General features: G+C 45.6%; 1 protein-coding gene across 3 annotated transcripts in view; it reads left to right on the top strand.

Annotated features, from left to right (window-relative positions):
- Positions 1-17,677, top strand: part of SUPT6H (SPT6 homolog, histone chaperone and transcription elongation factor) — a 1,195,112-nt gene that overhangs the window by 403,670 nt on the left and 773,765 nt on the right. For all 3 annotated transcript variants that reach the window (XM_069615328.1, XM_069615329.1, XM_069615330.1), the window contains one exon: positions 6,595-6,787. In XM_069615328.1, coding sequence (XP_069471429.1) covers positions 6,595-6,787 — 193 coding nt within the window. The remainder of the gene's footprint in view (positions 1-6,594; positions 6,788-17,677) is intronic.

Genomic DNA, 17,677 nt, shown 5'->3' with positions numbered 1-17,677 from the left:
CACAAGACCCTCCTGAGTCTCATTTTAATGATTTAGAGGCCCGGTGTGCCTCCTGGTACCGGCGCCCACGTGTTTTAGTTTCCCCGTTCCGCTTCCCATTCCTCCCCTCCCTCCGCCCGCCCCCGGCCCTTGATTGGCCTAGAGGCCGTGTGTTGCAGGACTAGGGACCTCACTCGCCGTGCAGACGCCATTCCACCAGGCGCTACACAGAGGTGAGTGAGGCCCAGCACAAGACCCTCCTGAGTCTCATTTTAATGATTTAGAGGCCCGGTGTGCCTCCTGGTACCGGCGCCCACGTGTTTTAGTATCCCCGTTCCGCTTCCCATTCCTCCCCTCCCTCCTCCCGCCTCCCAGCCCACCCCCTCACCCGAATGGCTCACTCTATACTACTAAAGCCACCCCCCCCAGGGCAGCCCTCTGCCCGGCAGCCCCGCGGCTAAGGGCCCCGAGGCCAAGGGCGGCTCCAACAGAGGCGGCTCCAGGACGTGTCTACAGATGTCCGCAGGGGAAGCAAAGGAAGCCAGACACCAACAAAACTGTGAGTATGGCATGGGTGGGGTGTAGAGCAATCACTCTACTCCAGAAAGCCCCTGTCACTCTACCTTACCTTCCATAGCATAGACTGCCATAGACTTAAATCAAGACATACCTAGGAAGACTTGCGACCACTGTAAATGGATTGTAAATACTGCCTTACGATGCACATGAACTTACTTGCCAATTTTAGCTAGTGCCACACGATAGGGAACTGAGCTTTAGCTTGCACCGCATCTAGATAAAAATTAGTATTCTTAACATGCACCACACTTAGAATTCTGAACCCTAGCTTGCGTCGCATCTAGATAGAAATGTGATTGTTAGCATGTGCCTCACTCAGGATTCTTAACTCTAGCTTGCGTCGCATCTAGATAGAAATGGGATCGTTAGCATGTTAGAAGTGTCCTCAATAGCCTCAGTGAAAAGTTGAATTTAGAAGTGTGCCCAATAGCATCTGTGAAAAGTAGAATTTAGAAGTGTGCCCAATACCCCCTGTGAAAGTTGAATTTAGAAGTGTCCTCAATAGCCTCTGTGGAAAGTTGAATTTGGAAGTGTGCCCAATAGCCTCTGTGAAAGTTGAATTTAGAAGTGTCCTCAATAGCCTCTGTGGAAAGTTGAATTTGGAAGTGTGCCCAATAGCCTCTGTGAAAAGTGGAACCTAGAAGTGTCCCCAATAGCCTCTCTGTGAAAGTTGAATTTAGAAGTATGCCCATTAGCCACGCTGTGAAAGCTGCATTTAGAAGTGCTACCAATAGCATCTGTGAAAGTTGATTATAGAAGTGTATCCAATAGACACCCTGGAAAGTCGCAATTAGAAGTTTGCCCAATAGCCTCTCTGGAAAATTGAATTTAGAAATGTGCCCAGTAGACGCTCTGTGATAATTTGCATTTAGAAGTGTACCCAATAGCCTCCGCGAGAGTTACACTTAGAAGTGTACCAAGTAGCCTCGCTGATAAACTGAATTTACACATGTTCCCAATAGCCTCTGTATGGAAAATTGTACTTAGAAGTTCGCCCGGTAGCCTCTCTGGGAAAGTTGATTTTAGAAGTTTGCACATTGAAAGAGCATATAACCATTCTTACCACACCCCACGCTTACTCTCTCCTTTACATCACCACTCAACTAGAACACAGAGATACTATGACACCATTCGGTATAACTGTTCTCATACGAACATCCACCGCTTACTCCACATCATTCTATGTAATCACTGCTGGTCTCACAACCCCAGCCAGGAGTCTTCCTCAGGCCTAACGCAGCCACATCCGTTCCGGATAAATCCTGCCAGAACAAACACATTCTCCTGATCTCTCAACCACCACACCTACCAATAAGAATCAGCTATTACACATGTACCGCACGAGCTGCACACATATCCGGTGCACACACGCACCTTTTGACTCTCCCTACTCTCTCTACTGATCTGAACTTCGGTTCCCAAGGGCGTTCAACCTACCAGCGCCTTCAGACCATACCAATGGTATATAAGGCGCTATATAAGTGCAAAATAACAATAACAATATAATACTCCGCGGTTACCACTGGATGTCGGACCATATGCACAGAATGTGAATCTAAGCAGATGGTCATCAGAAATGCTATTACGGTAAGTAATGCATGTCATATATATCTCATAATAGGCAAGTTCACTTTGACTTTTACTGTAAAATCTGTACCCAAATGGCAGAGGAGAGGCACAGAGGACCCCAGCCAAGATACTCTATTCGGTAGCTAAGGTCGAGCAATCAAGGCTTAAGCTTTCAGGAGGGGATGCAGGCTGGTTCTTAAGTACAGCGATGTCCCCAAGCACCCACAAAGGAATGTCCATACACTGTTAGTTTAAAACACAGCTCTTTATATAAATAAGGTTTGCATTATGTACACAATCACAATAACACACTTTGTGGTCCGACAATTATACAATGGTAAACCTATACATTTCTATGTGGTACCACAATGACTCTTATTCCATTAAAATGCATCAACTGTACTCAGTTCAAATAGCATAGAAATCCATAAGGTAAAGAGATATCGACCATAGACTTTAGGAGGAAAACAAGTTGGTTAGACAATTGGCAGAATACTGGGCCTCTACCACCAGGCACAGTTCTGTATGAGGTTCCCCCACCTGGGCAACCTGTAAATGAAGATGCACTACAAGCCCAGTCCATGTATTGTCTATATGAGTCTTATCTCCCACTATAAAGGTTCTACTGCCCCAAAGTACCTGTTTCGTAGAGTTCTTCAGTGAGTCGTCGACAGGCCCTTCTTGAACTCACTCCCTTTCAGGCAGGAGCAGCGGGTCGTCGCGATTCGGTGAAGAAAGGGCGAACATTGTTGTTGAGGGAGCAGCTTCGATGTTCGTGGTGCTCGTTGACGAAAGCTTGTGAATGTCCTGTGAAGAGGCGTGCGGTGCACCTCAACGACGAGTGTTAGTTGCCGCAAATAATCTATGAAGAACTTTGGCTCAGTAAGTGCGTCGGGTCATCCGCGTCTGGCATCGGCGAATGGGACATGACCACGGCTGGCTTCAGTAGCATCATCAGAGTCTCCGAGGTATTCGGGTGGCGGGAAACCCACCGACTGATTTTCCTCGGTCGTTGTCGGCCTTGACTTTCTCCAGCAGGATGAAAGCGGTTGATGGTGATGAACAAGGGAGTCCTTGGATCAAATGTTAGGCGAAGGGAGCACTGCGGCTCCGGTCGGCAGTGGCGGTCGGCAGTGGCGGTCGGCTGTCCGGTGCTTCTCTTCGTTCTCCTCGGCGGTCCCAGTCTCCGGTCGGCAGTCTTTCGTAGGTCTGTCTACCAAGGAGCTTTGGCAAAGATCAGCTGGTGCACGATGGTCCCTTGTAGCTCGGGAAGAGGTCTCCTAACCAGGTCCTCTCTTGGATCTGTTCTTGAATGCACAGCAGCTTTCGGATTATGATGAAGTGAACAGCGGTTCACCTTCTTCTGGCTCGCCTTCGAGAGTAAGCATCAAGTATCAACTTCAGCTTCTGAACGATTTCTAGTAGTGAGAGGCCCCCAGATATACTACTTGATCTCCCATTCGGTCTGCTGGGTCACACTCGGGCAACCAATCACTGAGAAGGGCATTCAGGCAGTCGAGCAGCCAATCGGGTGCACTCTGCATTCAGGCCATTCTTCTCCGTCCAGACACTCAGAACACAGAATGTGGATTCAGACAAGTATGGCGCCATTCAACACTCCACACTGCATTCATACCAGTTTCGGGCAGGGCTGTCTCAGTCAGGCCTGGCTCCGGGCTACCAAGTTTAACCCCGACATCCAGGAACGCATATTGGACCTTCCATTCGAGGGTAGTGACCTCTTCCACTCTACCACGGATGAAGAATTAGATGAAAAGAACAGCTCACAAACTGCTTAGTCTTTATTCTTACGAAGGCCACGCCCAAGGCGTACATCCAGTCACATCAACGCTCCAACAAGGGGCGGGGGTCTGGAGTGTTCCGAGGCTTCCAAGAACAGAGGTCCAGACAACCCGACCGTTCTCCGAGTCGGCAACGGAGGAAACAACAAAAGGGGGCGGGCAAGGGCTTTTTCTTTTAGGCTAAGTTTGTATGCAGTACCCTTTCGGACCACTACACACAATTGTGACTACAGGTGTAAGCAAAACCAATCTTTAGTATAAGTCTGTACTACACAGTTTATGGTAGCAGAGCTGAGCAGCCAGGTTTATCGCAAGAGGAATGTGAGCTGTAATGTTACACAGAGGTCTACAATCACAGGTGTTCAAATAAACTCTTACACTCAAGGTTTCTTTGTTAAATACTTATTAATTAAACTGTGAGTTATAAACCATTCATAAGGAGGCAATATAATCACACACAAATATACTTCAGTACTGTACACTCTGTTTCTGAGGCATTCAGAATACTTTGAAGGAGGAGCAAAAAGGCATAGGTTATCAGAACATAGAAAGAACACAGTTATTTCTTGGGCAGTGCAGATATTTTGAGTCCACCAGTAAAGTCCATTCAATAGACTAGGCCAAAGTCAATGGGCTAAAGTCTTGGATAGGATAAAGCAGTTTTGGTAGATAAATGGAAAAGTCTCTGCCAAAGTTCTCAGGAATAGTTTAAAAGAATCATCATTTGTTGGGTCACAAGCTGATTAGGCATGCGAGTTGGGAAAGTTTCAAGCACTTTCACTGCGAGAGGTAAGTACTCTGTCTGGTTTTACAGTACCTTTACACATGAAGAAGAAAATGCAGCTGGTGACCTCTGTTCCTGGCAGTTCCTGCAGATCTTGCTGTTCCTCGGCCTAAGGCGTGGGGACAAGAGGGAGGACGTCGGGGGACTCCTGCACTGGGACTGGTCAAAAAGCTGCAACTGGCAAATTTTCAATTCCGGTAGCTGTAGTCAAGCACACCAGCTGGTGTCCCTCTCCCTGGTTATTCGGTTTCCTGCAGCACTCTGAGGAAAATACAACAAGGTCCAAGAATGGTATCCAGGTGGCTTAGTGTCGAGTTGATTGGTCCCACCAACTCAAAGGGATAAGTCGTCCTTGCAGGGCTTCTCTGTCGAAAGGAGCTTGGCAATTCGGACCTGCAGCAGGGCTTCACCGGGCAAACCAATGGTCCAGGAGTTACAGCAGCTGTCCTCTTCCAGCTCGTCTCTGGTTCTTTCGTTCCAGTGGTCGACTCTGCTTTCCAGTCCAGGAGACTCGCCTTTTAAACAGTTTCTCCCATTCATTCCAGCCTAGCTCCCACTCACCCAACAGGGTGGCTGTCCTTGCCAGACAGCCAGCCAGCCAATCACGCCAGAGCGCTTTTGGATCTCCTAGGAGACTAAGCACAGGGAGTTTCAGCACCTCCCTCACTTCCTGCCCACCCCAGACACTCAGGCGCCAGAGGCGGTCTTCAGTCCTGAAGCTCGCCAAAGGTATGGAAACAAAAGGACCAAACCTGGTTTGGCGCACAGAGACAAACTGGAAGGACCTTTCCAAAATGAAATGGTGAAAAAAGAAGACCGGGACTTGTTTAAAGAAACGGGAGGGGGGGGGGGGGGTAGGTTCAGGCGCCATCTTTAAAAACATGGCTCCCACGATTTTTAGCTATTGGTGTTCGTGGTAGGGAAAAATCTTGGTAGTTCATTGTAAAACCACTGCCACCAGCCATTTCGATAGGAAAGGGTAGCATTTGACTGCTACATGAGTTCCTAGACACAGAGGATACTAAGTAACCCCACCAGCACTCTATTGTAAGATAGTGTGTGCTGGGTCTAGGAATTTAGAAAGACTAGTAAAGTCAATTTAACTTTACATTCTCTGGGAAACAGTAGTTTATCCCAGAGAAGGTATTTACACCTTGGGACAGCCTAAAAAGCTTCCGTGTGTCACTGCACTGAGGGTGCTGTGTGACACAAATGAAAAGATGATGCCTATGGGAGTTGTCTAAAACTCCATAACCAAAAGAAATAACCACATAAAACAGAATTTAAAAGTACAGAGTCCCAAAGTTAAGCAAAAGAGCTGGGGTTATCTAAGGTAGAGGGGGATTGGCACATTTTGAGAATTCTCCCTAACATATACATGCATCTAATTTTAGTGTTGTGTGATAGTATTCTGTTTGTAGTCATTTTTCACTGTTATTTTGGCCATAAGTAAATAAATATTTGTATACCTGATCGTCTTAAGTGTGTTCCTTGACTGCTTCACTTTGTGTGCTCATTGTGGACCCTTTACAAGCTCACCACCTCGAGACATAGCCTAGACCACTCGCCTTGCTAACTTGAACTGGCTTGGCTACAGCTCCCAGAGTTGTCCCTGTCACAATGTAGCTTGGCCTTCTATACATCTGTCCACCAGGCCAGAGTATAGAAAACCAGTCCTACCACCTACCTACCTACCTTGATAGTTTGATCAGGCCCAAGTGTGAATTACCCTGTTAATCATCTCGGGTGGTCTCCGAGTCCTTCCATAGGGCTGGTTCTGAAAAACCCATCTTAACAGCTGGAAAAAAGAATGTAGTATAGTACCCATCTTTTCCATACTGCCATGATTTAAACATCTTGTCTTTGCTCTCTGCCTCATAGTTTTGCGGACCAGACCTATTTTGATGAGATAAAGCAGTTCTATTACCGAGACGAGTTCAGCCACCAGGTGCAGGAGTGGAACCGGCAGCGTACGCTGGCGATTGAACGGGCTCTAAAGCAGTTCCTCTACCCCCAGATGGGCAAAGAGCTGAAGAACAAGCTGATAATTGAGGCAAAGGATTTTGTAATCAAGGTAAGAGTGATCTGAAAAGAGATGTAATAGAGATTAACTAAGCAGTCCACTAGGAGCACACATTTTCTTTTGTTCCAAATGAATACTAATGGGGTTTGTTGAGCCAGCATTCTGATTTCGGGGGTTCCAGGGCCACATTTTTGGGGCCCATCAGCTTTTTGCCCTCTCCCATGTTTTTTGGTTCCTTCATCATTTGTGCAGCCAAAGGGACTTCTCCTGAAGTTTCCTCATGTTGTTTTTCTTTTTACCTTAAGGTCTTTTGTATTAATGGCCAGTCTCCCGATTTCTGGCTTAGGTTAATTTTTATCACTCTATATAGTTTTTAGGGAGCAGTTTTGTAGCAGTTCTATTTTAGTTTTGGCTTTCGAAAAACTGCCCATTGTACCATTTTTATAGCCATTGTTGTAGCAGTGTTTTTTTGTTTTTGTTTTTTAAATCCCTGTTGTTGGCCATTTTGTGTTTCAGGGCTTCCTTTGTTCTGGAGGACCACAAGGAAGGCTTATGATGGCTGTTCTGACACAGGGGGCCCAGGGATGGGTGGCGGGGGGCGTTTGTGAGACAACTGTGACAGCCTCCATTTATTGGTCCCAACTTGTTTAGGCTATTATAGATCCCTGAAATACACCTAACATTTCCTCTGGGGGTGGCTAAGGCACAGTGGCAGTTCCACTGTGTAACCAATATGGTTGGTTATATGGCCCTTTGCCCCTTTGAGCGATTCGCTGGCTGGCCTTGTGTTAGGAAAGGTTTGTCTTTTTGCAACTGTCTCTCATGAGTTCCAATGGATCCTCATTATTGTTGCTCTGTTCTTAAACCTGTTCTGACTTTTTGAAGGGAAGTAAAGTGTTAGGAGGTAGAAATCTCAGAAATGTGCTAATTCCACTCTGCCGTAGAGACCCCCATCTCTTTTGCTGAACTTTCGGACTTTGTACTTTTAATTCTGTGTTTTCTGTGTTTCTTTTGGTTTTTGGAGTCTGACAAACTCCATAGTCATCTTTTTACATTGTGACGCACAGCACGTTAAGTACAGTGCCACAGGGAAGTTAAATTGACTTGACTTACATTTGTAACTTTTAGATTTATTTTACACTAGGGTGCTGGAGGGGTTACTTAGTATCCTCTTTATCTAACTTATCATGTAATCATTTTTGTTACCCTTTCTATGATTAATGGCTGGTGGCAGTGTTTTACTTTTTACTACCGTTGTGTGTTTTTACCGCGGGCTGCGTTCGCAGCTGCAGTAAAGCACCCTTGGGTGCTACTTTTGGCAAAATGACCCCGGTCGTCTTTTTTTGCCATTTCTCTGTCCTAGCTTCAATTTCACTTCACTTCTCTTGTGAACAGTAGTTTATCGAAGAGAAGGTATATAAACCTTTGGGTTTTATTCCCTTCTACTTTTGAGACCCCCAGCACTTTTGCTGGACTTTAGGACTTTTAATTTTTATCCTGGGGAGAGAGACCTTTTCCCCACGCTCTCATGTATTTCTCTGTGATTTGAATTCTGTTTTTCATTTGGTTTTGAAGTAAACTGCATAGGTATCTTTTTACATTGTGATACACAGCACCTTCAGTGCAGTGCCTCAGGGTAGTCTTTCAGATTTCCCAAAGGTTTAAATACCTTCTCTTGGATAAACTACTGTTTCCAAGAGCAGTGAAGTAAAATTTACTTTACTTACGTTTGTAACTTTCTAGACCCAGCACACCCTATTTTACCATAGGGTGCTGGAGGGATTACTTAGTATCCCCTTTGTCTAGTTAATTGTGTTTCATTTTTGTGTTACCCTTTCTACAATGAATGGCTGGTGGCAGTGGTTTGCTTTTAACTACCGTAGTGTGTTTTAACTGGGTGCTGCGTTCGCAGCTGCACTAAGGCACCCGTGGGTGCCCCTTTTGTCAAAATGGTCCCGGTCTTCTTTTTTCTCCATTTCTTGCTGGAAAGGTCCTTCTTGCGATTTACTGTGCGCATTCGTTTAGTCTTTGGCAGGATTCATAAGTGGAATGTAGTGTTGTCTGAAATGACTGCCCATCAAACATGTATTCTTTGCTATTGTAAATATGTTGTATTAGGATTCCTCTATGTATACCCTTTATACTTAAATATCTATATGTAAGTTTAACGCTGTGTAACTAAGCTTTGCATATTCTTGTATTTGCTGCGCACTGTTACCCTAGGGTATGTTTGCGCATTATAAATAATAAACAAACAAATCCGCCTCTGGCTTCAGGGTGTCTGGCAGTGGCAGGAAGTGAGGGGGGTGCCCGAAACTTCCTGTGCTTAATCCCCTTGGTTACAGGAATGCACCCAATGGTGATTGGCCGTCTGTCTGTCCTTGGAGGACAGCCACCCGGCTCGGTGATTGACAGCTCGGCTGGAATGAATGGGAGAAACCTGCATAAAAGGAAAGGCTTTTTGGCTTGGAAGGGCGAGTCGACCACTGGACGAAGGAATCCGAAGAAGGAAGAACTTAGAAAAGAGACGTCTGCTGCAACTCCTGGATCTTTGATTTGCCCGGTGAAGCCCTGCCACTGTGCTGAAGCTCCAAATTTGCCTCGACAAGAGAAGCCCCGCAAGGACGACTTCTACCCTAGGGTTCGTGGGACCAATCAACCCCAAAGTGAACTCGTTTGGACATCCTCTCGAGGCTGGCTGTACGTCCGCTGCTGCTGCTGGAACCGAAGTGCCAGGGAGAGGAACATCAGATTGATTGCATCACGTTTAAGTCAGACTGGCACTCCAGGAATTTCCTCCAGACTCCCAGGAAGCAGGACTGACAAGGCCTGAGCCACCCCAACAGAGTGCTGAACCCCAGATGCGAGAAAAGTCCAGAGTGGTAGCCGAGAACCACTGTTGTGCTATTTGCTGAGATGCGAGGAGCTGAAACCGCAAAGTGCCGCTGAATTGAAGTTTGCCCATTGCTGCCGCTGACCTTCCCATTGCAGTGTAGGAGTTCCCTGACGTCCTCCATCTTGTCCCCACAACTGAGGCCCAGGAACACGATCTGCAGAGCTGTACTGGAACAGAAGCCAGCTGGAACCATTTCTTCTAACCAAAGATACTGTAAAACCAAGGGGACTGAACTTGTGTTGTGTAGCCTTGCTTGTTCTGAGTTGAGACTAGTCTTGGTTGCCTTTGCAGAGTTGCTTGCAACTTTGCCCTTCACAAGCCTAACAGCTTTTGGCCCTACATTGATTCTACTTTTTCTACAAAGACTTCTAAAATATTGTGCAAGACTTTTACTTACCTGCAAAAAGTGCTTCAGCTCACCTAGACCTTTGTTCAATTACATTGGCTGTCTTGGCTCCCTGAGAGACTCTTCTTACGTCTGACATTGTGCTTGATCTTTCCTCCAGGAAAGGGTTAATTTATTTTGCATTGGTGGTTAAAAAGTACTTGCCTGCTTCAGAACATTTGTGTAACCTTTGCTTTATTCCCAAACCCTTTTCTTAGACACCAAACTCAGTATGGCTCTAAATGTACCAGTGATGTGTTGATGTCCACAGTGTCCTAGTTATTTAAGTCACCTGAGGGTGTAGGAAGTGTCTGTGTGCCACCCCAAACGGGTACTTGCTGATTTAGAGAAGCTAAGAGTGTGTATTTTGGAGTGTATTTGTGTGTTACTTATATATTGCCCCTTTCTTCTAAAGAAGGCTTATTGAACTGACTGTTAAATTAATAATTGTTTAATCTAGAAACCTTGAATGTAAGAGTTTATTTGAATACTTGTAACTGTAGACCTCTGTATAAGAAAACTGCTGCTCACATTGACCCCTCTTGAGATAAGCGTGCCTACTCGGCCACACTACCAACCTGTGTAGTACAGACTTATACCAAAGATTGGGTTCCTACTGTCAGGAGGGCAGGGTTGATGTAGTCTCCTAAAGGGTACTGCACACATTCTTGCCTAAAAAGATGTAACGCAGAATCACAGTACAAGTATCCAAATAACACTTATACTCCATGTTGTCTAGTAAAATAAGGATTTATTGAGTTTTAAAATAAACTCTTTAGAAAGGGCAAGATGCACTAAAGAATAGTCTTCAAAAGCACTTCCTAAGTTTCAAGTTAAGTACAAAGCCTTTTGGTATGGCACACACACTTCCTATGCCCTGAGGTGACTTAAATTGCCAGAACACTGTGGACATTGATATATCACTTTTAACACTCCAATGCAATACTGAGTTCGTGAAAAAGGCAAGGAAACGAAGGTTGGCAAGTTCTCTGAACAGTTAAGTACTTTACAATCCGCAAATTAAGTATAGGATAACTTTTGCCCAGCAATACAAATAACCTATGAACCACCTATGAGGGACAGTTAAACGAAAGGTTAATGGGTATGAAGAGTCTGCAGGACAGCCAATGTCAATTGAAACAAATCTAGGAGGGCTGAGGCACTTCTTGAAGAAAGCACAAAGGTCTTGTACAATGTTCTATAGAGAGTTTGTCGAAAAGAATAACTGTTCGGTCACAAGCTGTAAGTCTTGTGAAAGCAAAGCTGCAAGCAACTCTGCAGAAAAAGCAGCTCCTGTAAGTCTCCAGTGAGACAGGCAACCTACAAACCAAAAAGTTAAGTACACCTTTAGTTAACACACCTTAGGTTAGAAGAAGAGATTTCAGCTGTCTTCTTTTCCTTTTGCAGTCCTGCAGATTCAGTGTTCCTGGGCCTCCGTCATGGGGACAAGAGGGAGGACGTCTGAGGACTCCTGCACTGCTGTTTGAAGGTCGGCGGCAGCAAAGGGCTCTTTTCAATTCAGCGTTGCTTCGCGATTTCAGCTACTGGTCAGTAGAACCACCGCGGATCTCAGACACTTGATGGGCTATCCTTGTTTCTGGAGTGCAGCACTCTGGTGAGGTGCCTCGGGCTTGGCCCATCCTGCTTCGAAAGGGTCCTTTGGTTCTTCTTGGCGCTATGGTCCGCTTAAAAATTATGCACTGGATTCTGGTGTTTCTGACCCCTGCCGTTCTTTCCCAGCAGCAGCAAGGAGAGCTAGCAGGGAGCAGGGTTCCAGGCAAGTTAGTCTTGGGGTCGATTGGTCCCACCAACCCAAGGGAAGAAGTTGTCTGTTCCGGGCTTCTCTAGTCGACGCGGAAATTGGAGCATCAGCGCTGCAGCAGGACTTCACCGGGCAAAACAGTCCAGGAAGGTGCAGCGATCTTCTCTTCGTTTCTTCTTCGCATTCTTTGTCCAGTGGTCGACTCTGCCTTCTGTCCAAAACACCTTGCCTTTTATGCAGGTTTTTCCCATTCGTTTACAGCCTAGCTGTCACTCACACAGCCCGCCAGCCAATCACCTTTGGGTGTATTCCTGTAACCAAGGATGCTAAATACAAGGAGTTTCGGGATCCACACTCGCTTCCTGCCCTGCCAGACACACTGGAGCCAGAGGACAAAGACAAAGTGAACAAAGGGACCAAATTTGGATTGGTGCGCAGAGTAAAACCGAAGAAAGACCTCACGCAAGAAATGTAGAAAAAATTCAGTCTGCAGTAAAAACACACAAAGGTAGGAAAATTAAACCACTGCCCCCAGCCTATACTTGTAGTATGGGTAACAAAAATGTTGCATGAGAAAGTAGACATAGGGGCTACTAGGTGACAATCAGGTGACAGCGCTAGGTATGGTGCACCACAAATAGGCGTGTCTGAGATATACATAATGGAGCCTTTAGGATGGCACACCAATCTAGCCCATGCTCGTTGAGTAACCAGGACAAGGTTCATTTGATTCACTCGTTGCCTGCCTCTCGACCAGCTCATGTAATAGGAGGGCAGGATTTTTCCCCTGTGTTTCTAATGCAACGTGTGATGAGGCGGGCCCTCCCTCCGTCCAGCATATTGCGTAATAGGCCTGTGGTGTTCGCCCCTGAATCACGATGACGCGACTTGCAAGCTCCTGCGTCGAAAGACACTAAAGGAGCACCGTGTTAAGCGGTGGGTGGCCTACGGAATGTCGCAGGCGGAGTCTAGTTCTCCCGCTGCCACAATCACTGATTGTGACAAGGGGCTGAGTGTCTAACAGGCCTCCGATTCAGAGGCCATTGACCTCTCAGCGGAGCATTCCCGCTTCGCGTCATCCATCCCCGGCCCTGTCAAGCAAGACTCAGGTCCTGCTATGGGGACTGTATACCCCGGCGACTTGGACGCACACTCTACACACTAGACACAAACCCCGGGACGTCTTCGACAAAACAGTTCAAACGGCCCATAGGGCCAACAAGCACACTGAATATTTCGGCTGTGCCTGCCGGTCGTCCGGATCGGCAGCCCTCCCTGCAACTGCAGAACCTTAAATTGAAGAAAAAGATGCTTCTAAGGACTTCTGTTTCTGGTAGTTCCTGCAGATCTCGCTGTTCCTGAGCCTCAGTCGTGGGGACAAGAGGGAGGACGTCGGAACTCCTGCACTGCACGGGGAAGGATCACAAAGCTGGTAAATTGCCAAATCTTTGGTTCCGGTAGCTGTAGTCAAGCACACACTATTGTCCTTCTCCCTGGCTATTCGATTTCCAGCAGCACTCTGAGGAAAATGCAACCAGCTCCGAGAATGGTATTGAGGAGGCTTACAAGTTGATTGGTCCCAACAACTCAAAGGGAGAAGTCATCCTTGAAGGGGCTTCTCTGTCGAGATGAACTTGGCAATTCGGACCTGCAGCAGGGCTTCACCGGGCAAACCAACGGTCCAGGAGGTGCAGCAGCGTCCTCTTCCAGCTCGTCGATGTTTCTCAATGACGAGCTGGAAGCCAAGCCAAGAGACTTGGCCTTCCAAGCCAAGAGACTTGCCTTTTAACCAGTTTTCCCCGTTCATTCCAGCCTAGCTGCCACTCACCCAGCAGGGTGGTTATCCTTGCCGGACTGTCAGCCAGCCAATCACGCCAGAGTGCATTTGGGTCTCCTAGGAGACTAAGCACAGGGAGTTTCGGGCACCTCCCTCACTTCCTGCCCACCCCAGACACTCGGGCGCCAGAGGCGGTCTTCAGTCCTAAAGCCCGCCAAAGACGTAGAAACAAAGGGACCAAACCTAGTTTGACGCGCAGAGACAAACACTAGAAGGACCTTTCTAAAAAGAAATGGGGGGTGGGGGAGAAGAAGACCGGTACCCGTTTAAACAAAGGAGGCTCAGACGCCATCTCGAAAAACATGGCTCCTGCGATTTAATGCTACTGGTGTTCGCGGCCGGGTTAGTTCGTTGTAAAACCAAACCACTGTCACCAGCCATTTCGAGAGGAAAGGGTAGCATTTGATGGCTACCGGCCCATTACCACGGTACCTTTCTTACTGAAAATACTAGACAAGGTTGCCTATACACAAATTCAAAGACACCTTGAACTACATAATCTACTGGGAGCCAAACAAACTGGCTTCCATCCACTCCATGCAACTGAAACTGCCCTCATTGATCTTAAGACCCAAATAGATGAACTGAGAGATCAAGGCAAGACGGCACTCCTCCTTCTACTTGATCTCTCAGCTGCTTTCGATCTAGTGGACCACAAGGTCCTTTGCAAACACTTGCATACTGCTGCACACTTCTCCACTCATGCCACCAAATGGATTGAATATTTTTTGAGCGAGAGAACAATGAGTCTTCTCCCCCTCTGCAGCAGCCGACCCTTTACCAATCATGTGTGCCGTCCCTCAATGCTCTTGTGTCTCACCGACCTTATACAACATATTCACTAAACCCCTCTTTGATGATCTGGACCTTCTAGTTATCACCTACACTAATTATGCAGATGATGCACATATTCTCCCCTCGCTTTCTGGGGATCACAGCAAGGACAGGGAGTTGGTGAATAGGGTGTACCTCATTATTCAGGCATGGATGGCATCCCATGGCCTCTGCCTGAATGATGAGACTGAGCTGATTATTCTGGGCACGCAGGCCAATATCAACAAGTTGGGCAAGGACTACTCCATGTTTAACATAGATGGCAACAGCATTAAGGTCTCGAGAGAATTAAAAACACTAGGTTTCTATCTCGATTCCACCATGTCTTTCACTAAACAAGTTAACTCCCTAGCTTCCACTACAGCTTATACCTGTAAATTAATAAGAGCAGGTAAACCTTTCTTAGCTAACAATAGTTGCATGATCTTAGCGAGAGCCTTAATATTATCACGACTTGATTATTGTAATGCCCTTTACAGTGGTGTTAACAAAACTATCACCAAAATGCTACAAATCCTACAAATTAATGCCCTCAGAGCTGCTTTAGACATAAACAAAAAGGAACATATCTCCTCTACCAGACAACAATACAAATGGCTCTCCACTGACAATAAAATACACCTAAAAATGCTCTCCTTGATGCACAAAGCCCTCAAGAACGCTGCTCCTAGTTATCTAATGGACAAAATAAAAAGAAAAATCTCCAGCAGGCCCACAAGAACTCCCAACTCCAACTGCCTGGTAATTCCTAGATTTAAACTTGCTAAAATTGGCAGCACCAGTTTCCCTGTGCTAGCCGCTAAATGGTGGAATGCCCTGCCACACAACTTGAGAATAGACCAACCTTTCACACACTTTAGAATGAATCTTATCAAACACCTCAATGACAAAAATATGTAAGGTACTGATAGATATTTGCGTTATGCTACTTTATCTGAATGTATATATGTACCACTAGAGATATATCACAACTGTAATAATCTTAGTAACACTGTATATAACTGACCGCCTCGCTTTTATAGCTATGCCTCAACCGTTATTTCAGATATGCTTCCCTGCTAAATCTGTATATACCTCCCTCCTTATCACTGTAAATTATGTAACATTGTAATTTTATGTAACATTGCAATTCGCTATAACATTGTAATTCTATGTAACATTGTAAGCTTTGCATATTCTCTTCACTGCACCCGGTTACCCTTGTGTCTGGCGCGCATTACAAATAAATAAACAAACAAACATGAGTTTATAGACATAAGGGATACTAGGTAACCCCTCCAGAACTCTATTGTACGATGGGGTGTGCTGGGCCTAGGAATTTAAAAAGACTAGAAAAGCCAATTTAACTTTACTTTCTCTGGGAAACTGTAGTTTATCCCAGAGAAGGTATTTAAACCTTGGGACTGCCTGAAAGGCTTCCCTGTGCCATTGTACTGAGGGTGCTGTGTGACACACATGGACAGGTGATGCCTATGGAGTTGTCTAAAACTCCAAAATCAAAGAACACATGAGTAAAACACATTCAAAATACGTGAGAGTGTGAGGAAAAAAGGCTCACACCCTCTCCAGGTAAAAAAATCAAGTCCTCAAAATCCAGCAAAGTTGCTGGGAGTCTTTAAGGTAAAGGGAATTAGCACATTTATGAGAATTCTCCCTAACAGTATAGTTGCTTGTATCTTCTACTCACAAGTCGAATCAGCTTGTGGCCCTTCATTTGATTCTTCTTTGCATGAAAGACTCCTAAGAACTTGTGCAAAGACTTTTCCATTTACCTACCAGAAGTGCTTCATCCTATACAAGACTTTTGCCCATTGACCTTGGCTTAGCCGAATGACTCTTCTAAGGGGATCCAAAAGTATTTGACTGCTTAAGAATATTTGTGGTCTTTTGTTGTTCTATTAACCTTTACCTTTTGCCAATTTCTAAGAGTATTGTAAATGCAAACAGTAAACAGTAGATATTAATGTCCCCAGAACCTTAGTTAGAGAAGTCCCCTGTAGGTGTAGGTTGTGTCTGTGGGCCATCCCAAAAGGGTATTTACTGATTTAGAAACTAAGAGTGTACAGTATTGAAGTGTTTGTGAGTTAATATTACATTGATCCCTTCTGAAGGCTTATTCTAACTGACTGATAAATTAATAATTGTTTATGCAAGAAACCTTGAGTGTTAGTTTATTTGAATACTTGTAACTGTGAATCTCGGTATAACTCCATTTCAGCTCACATTGACCACTCTTGACATAAGCCTGGCTGCTCAACAAGCTACCAAGACTGTCTAGTACAAGCTTATACCAAAGTTTGGGTTTCCCATACCTGTAGTCGGTTGTGTAGTGTTCCCAGAGGGTACTGCATACAAAATTTGCCTTACAGCGGGTGGAGAAACCATAGCCCCCACCTCGTGCCTTCGATGTCAGAGCAGTCTCTGGAATGCGATGTGGACTGCGGGGCTGCCCCAAGGTCTTTGCACCAAATTTGTTATCGGCGGCGTAGACATCCTGTGTTCCTCTAGAGCAGGAGGTGTCCTCTGTGGCTGTTCTGCGCCATCGCACCCAGGGCCAGCAAGGTCCAGATACAAACCCGGCTGTATCTTCAGATTCACCAGGGTGATTTCTCATATTTGTTTTACTTTTTTTTTTTTTTTGGTCAGCATATGCAGCGTCCCTTCATACCACTTATTGATTCATTTGAAAAGGAAACTGATGTTTTTCCCATTAGTGTAGTTTACCCTCCCATTTCAAAGCCGCCTTCAGAATGGGACCTAAATGTGGTACTTGCAAAGCTCATGGACTATGCATAAATCCAGCCTTAAACACCTTAAATACAAGACAGCTTTTCTGGTGGCTATCACCTCTATAAGAAGAATCGGTGAACTACAAACTTTTAGTGCAAGACCCTTTCTTTGTTAGCCACAAAGACAAGTTGGTACTAAGAACACCCCCTTGGTTTTCACCTAAATACATAACTAAGTTCCATGTCAACCAGTCTATTGGACTACCAGATTTCTTTCAAAACCCTTCAAGCTCATCTGAGAAAAAACTCCATACACTTGATGCAAGGATGGCGGTCCTTTACTATGTAAACAGGACCGCTACGAAAAATGAACGTTTGTCTCCATGGCACGTGGCAGGGAAGGGTGACCCAGTTGCAAAAAACGCTGTCTCCAGATGAAAAGTGAAATGCCTACAACTCTTCTACTCTCTATCAAACAAGACTGCCTTTCGCACCAAG

Source organism: Ambystoma mexicanum, chromosome 9, assembly GCF_040938575.1.
Source record: "Ambystoma mexicanum isolate Mex_15411 chromosome 9, UKY_AmexF1_1, whole genome shotgun sequence".
Lineage (NCBI taxonomy): Eukaryota > Metazoa > Chordata > Amphibia > Caudata > Ambystomatidae > Ambystoma > Ambystoma mexicanum.
Note: the sequence above shows the minus strand (reverse complement) of the source record. Positions and strands in the feature narration are given on the sequence as shown.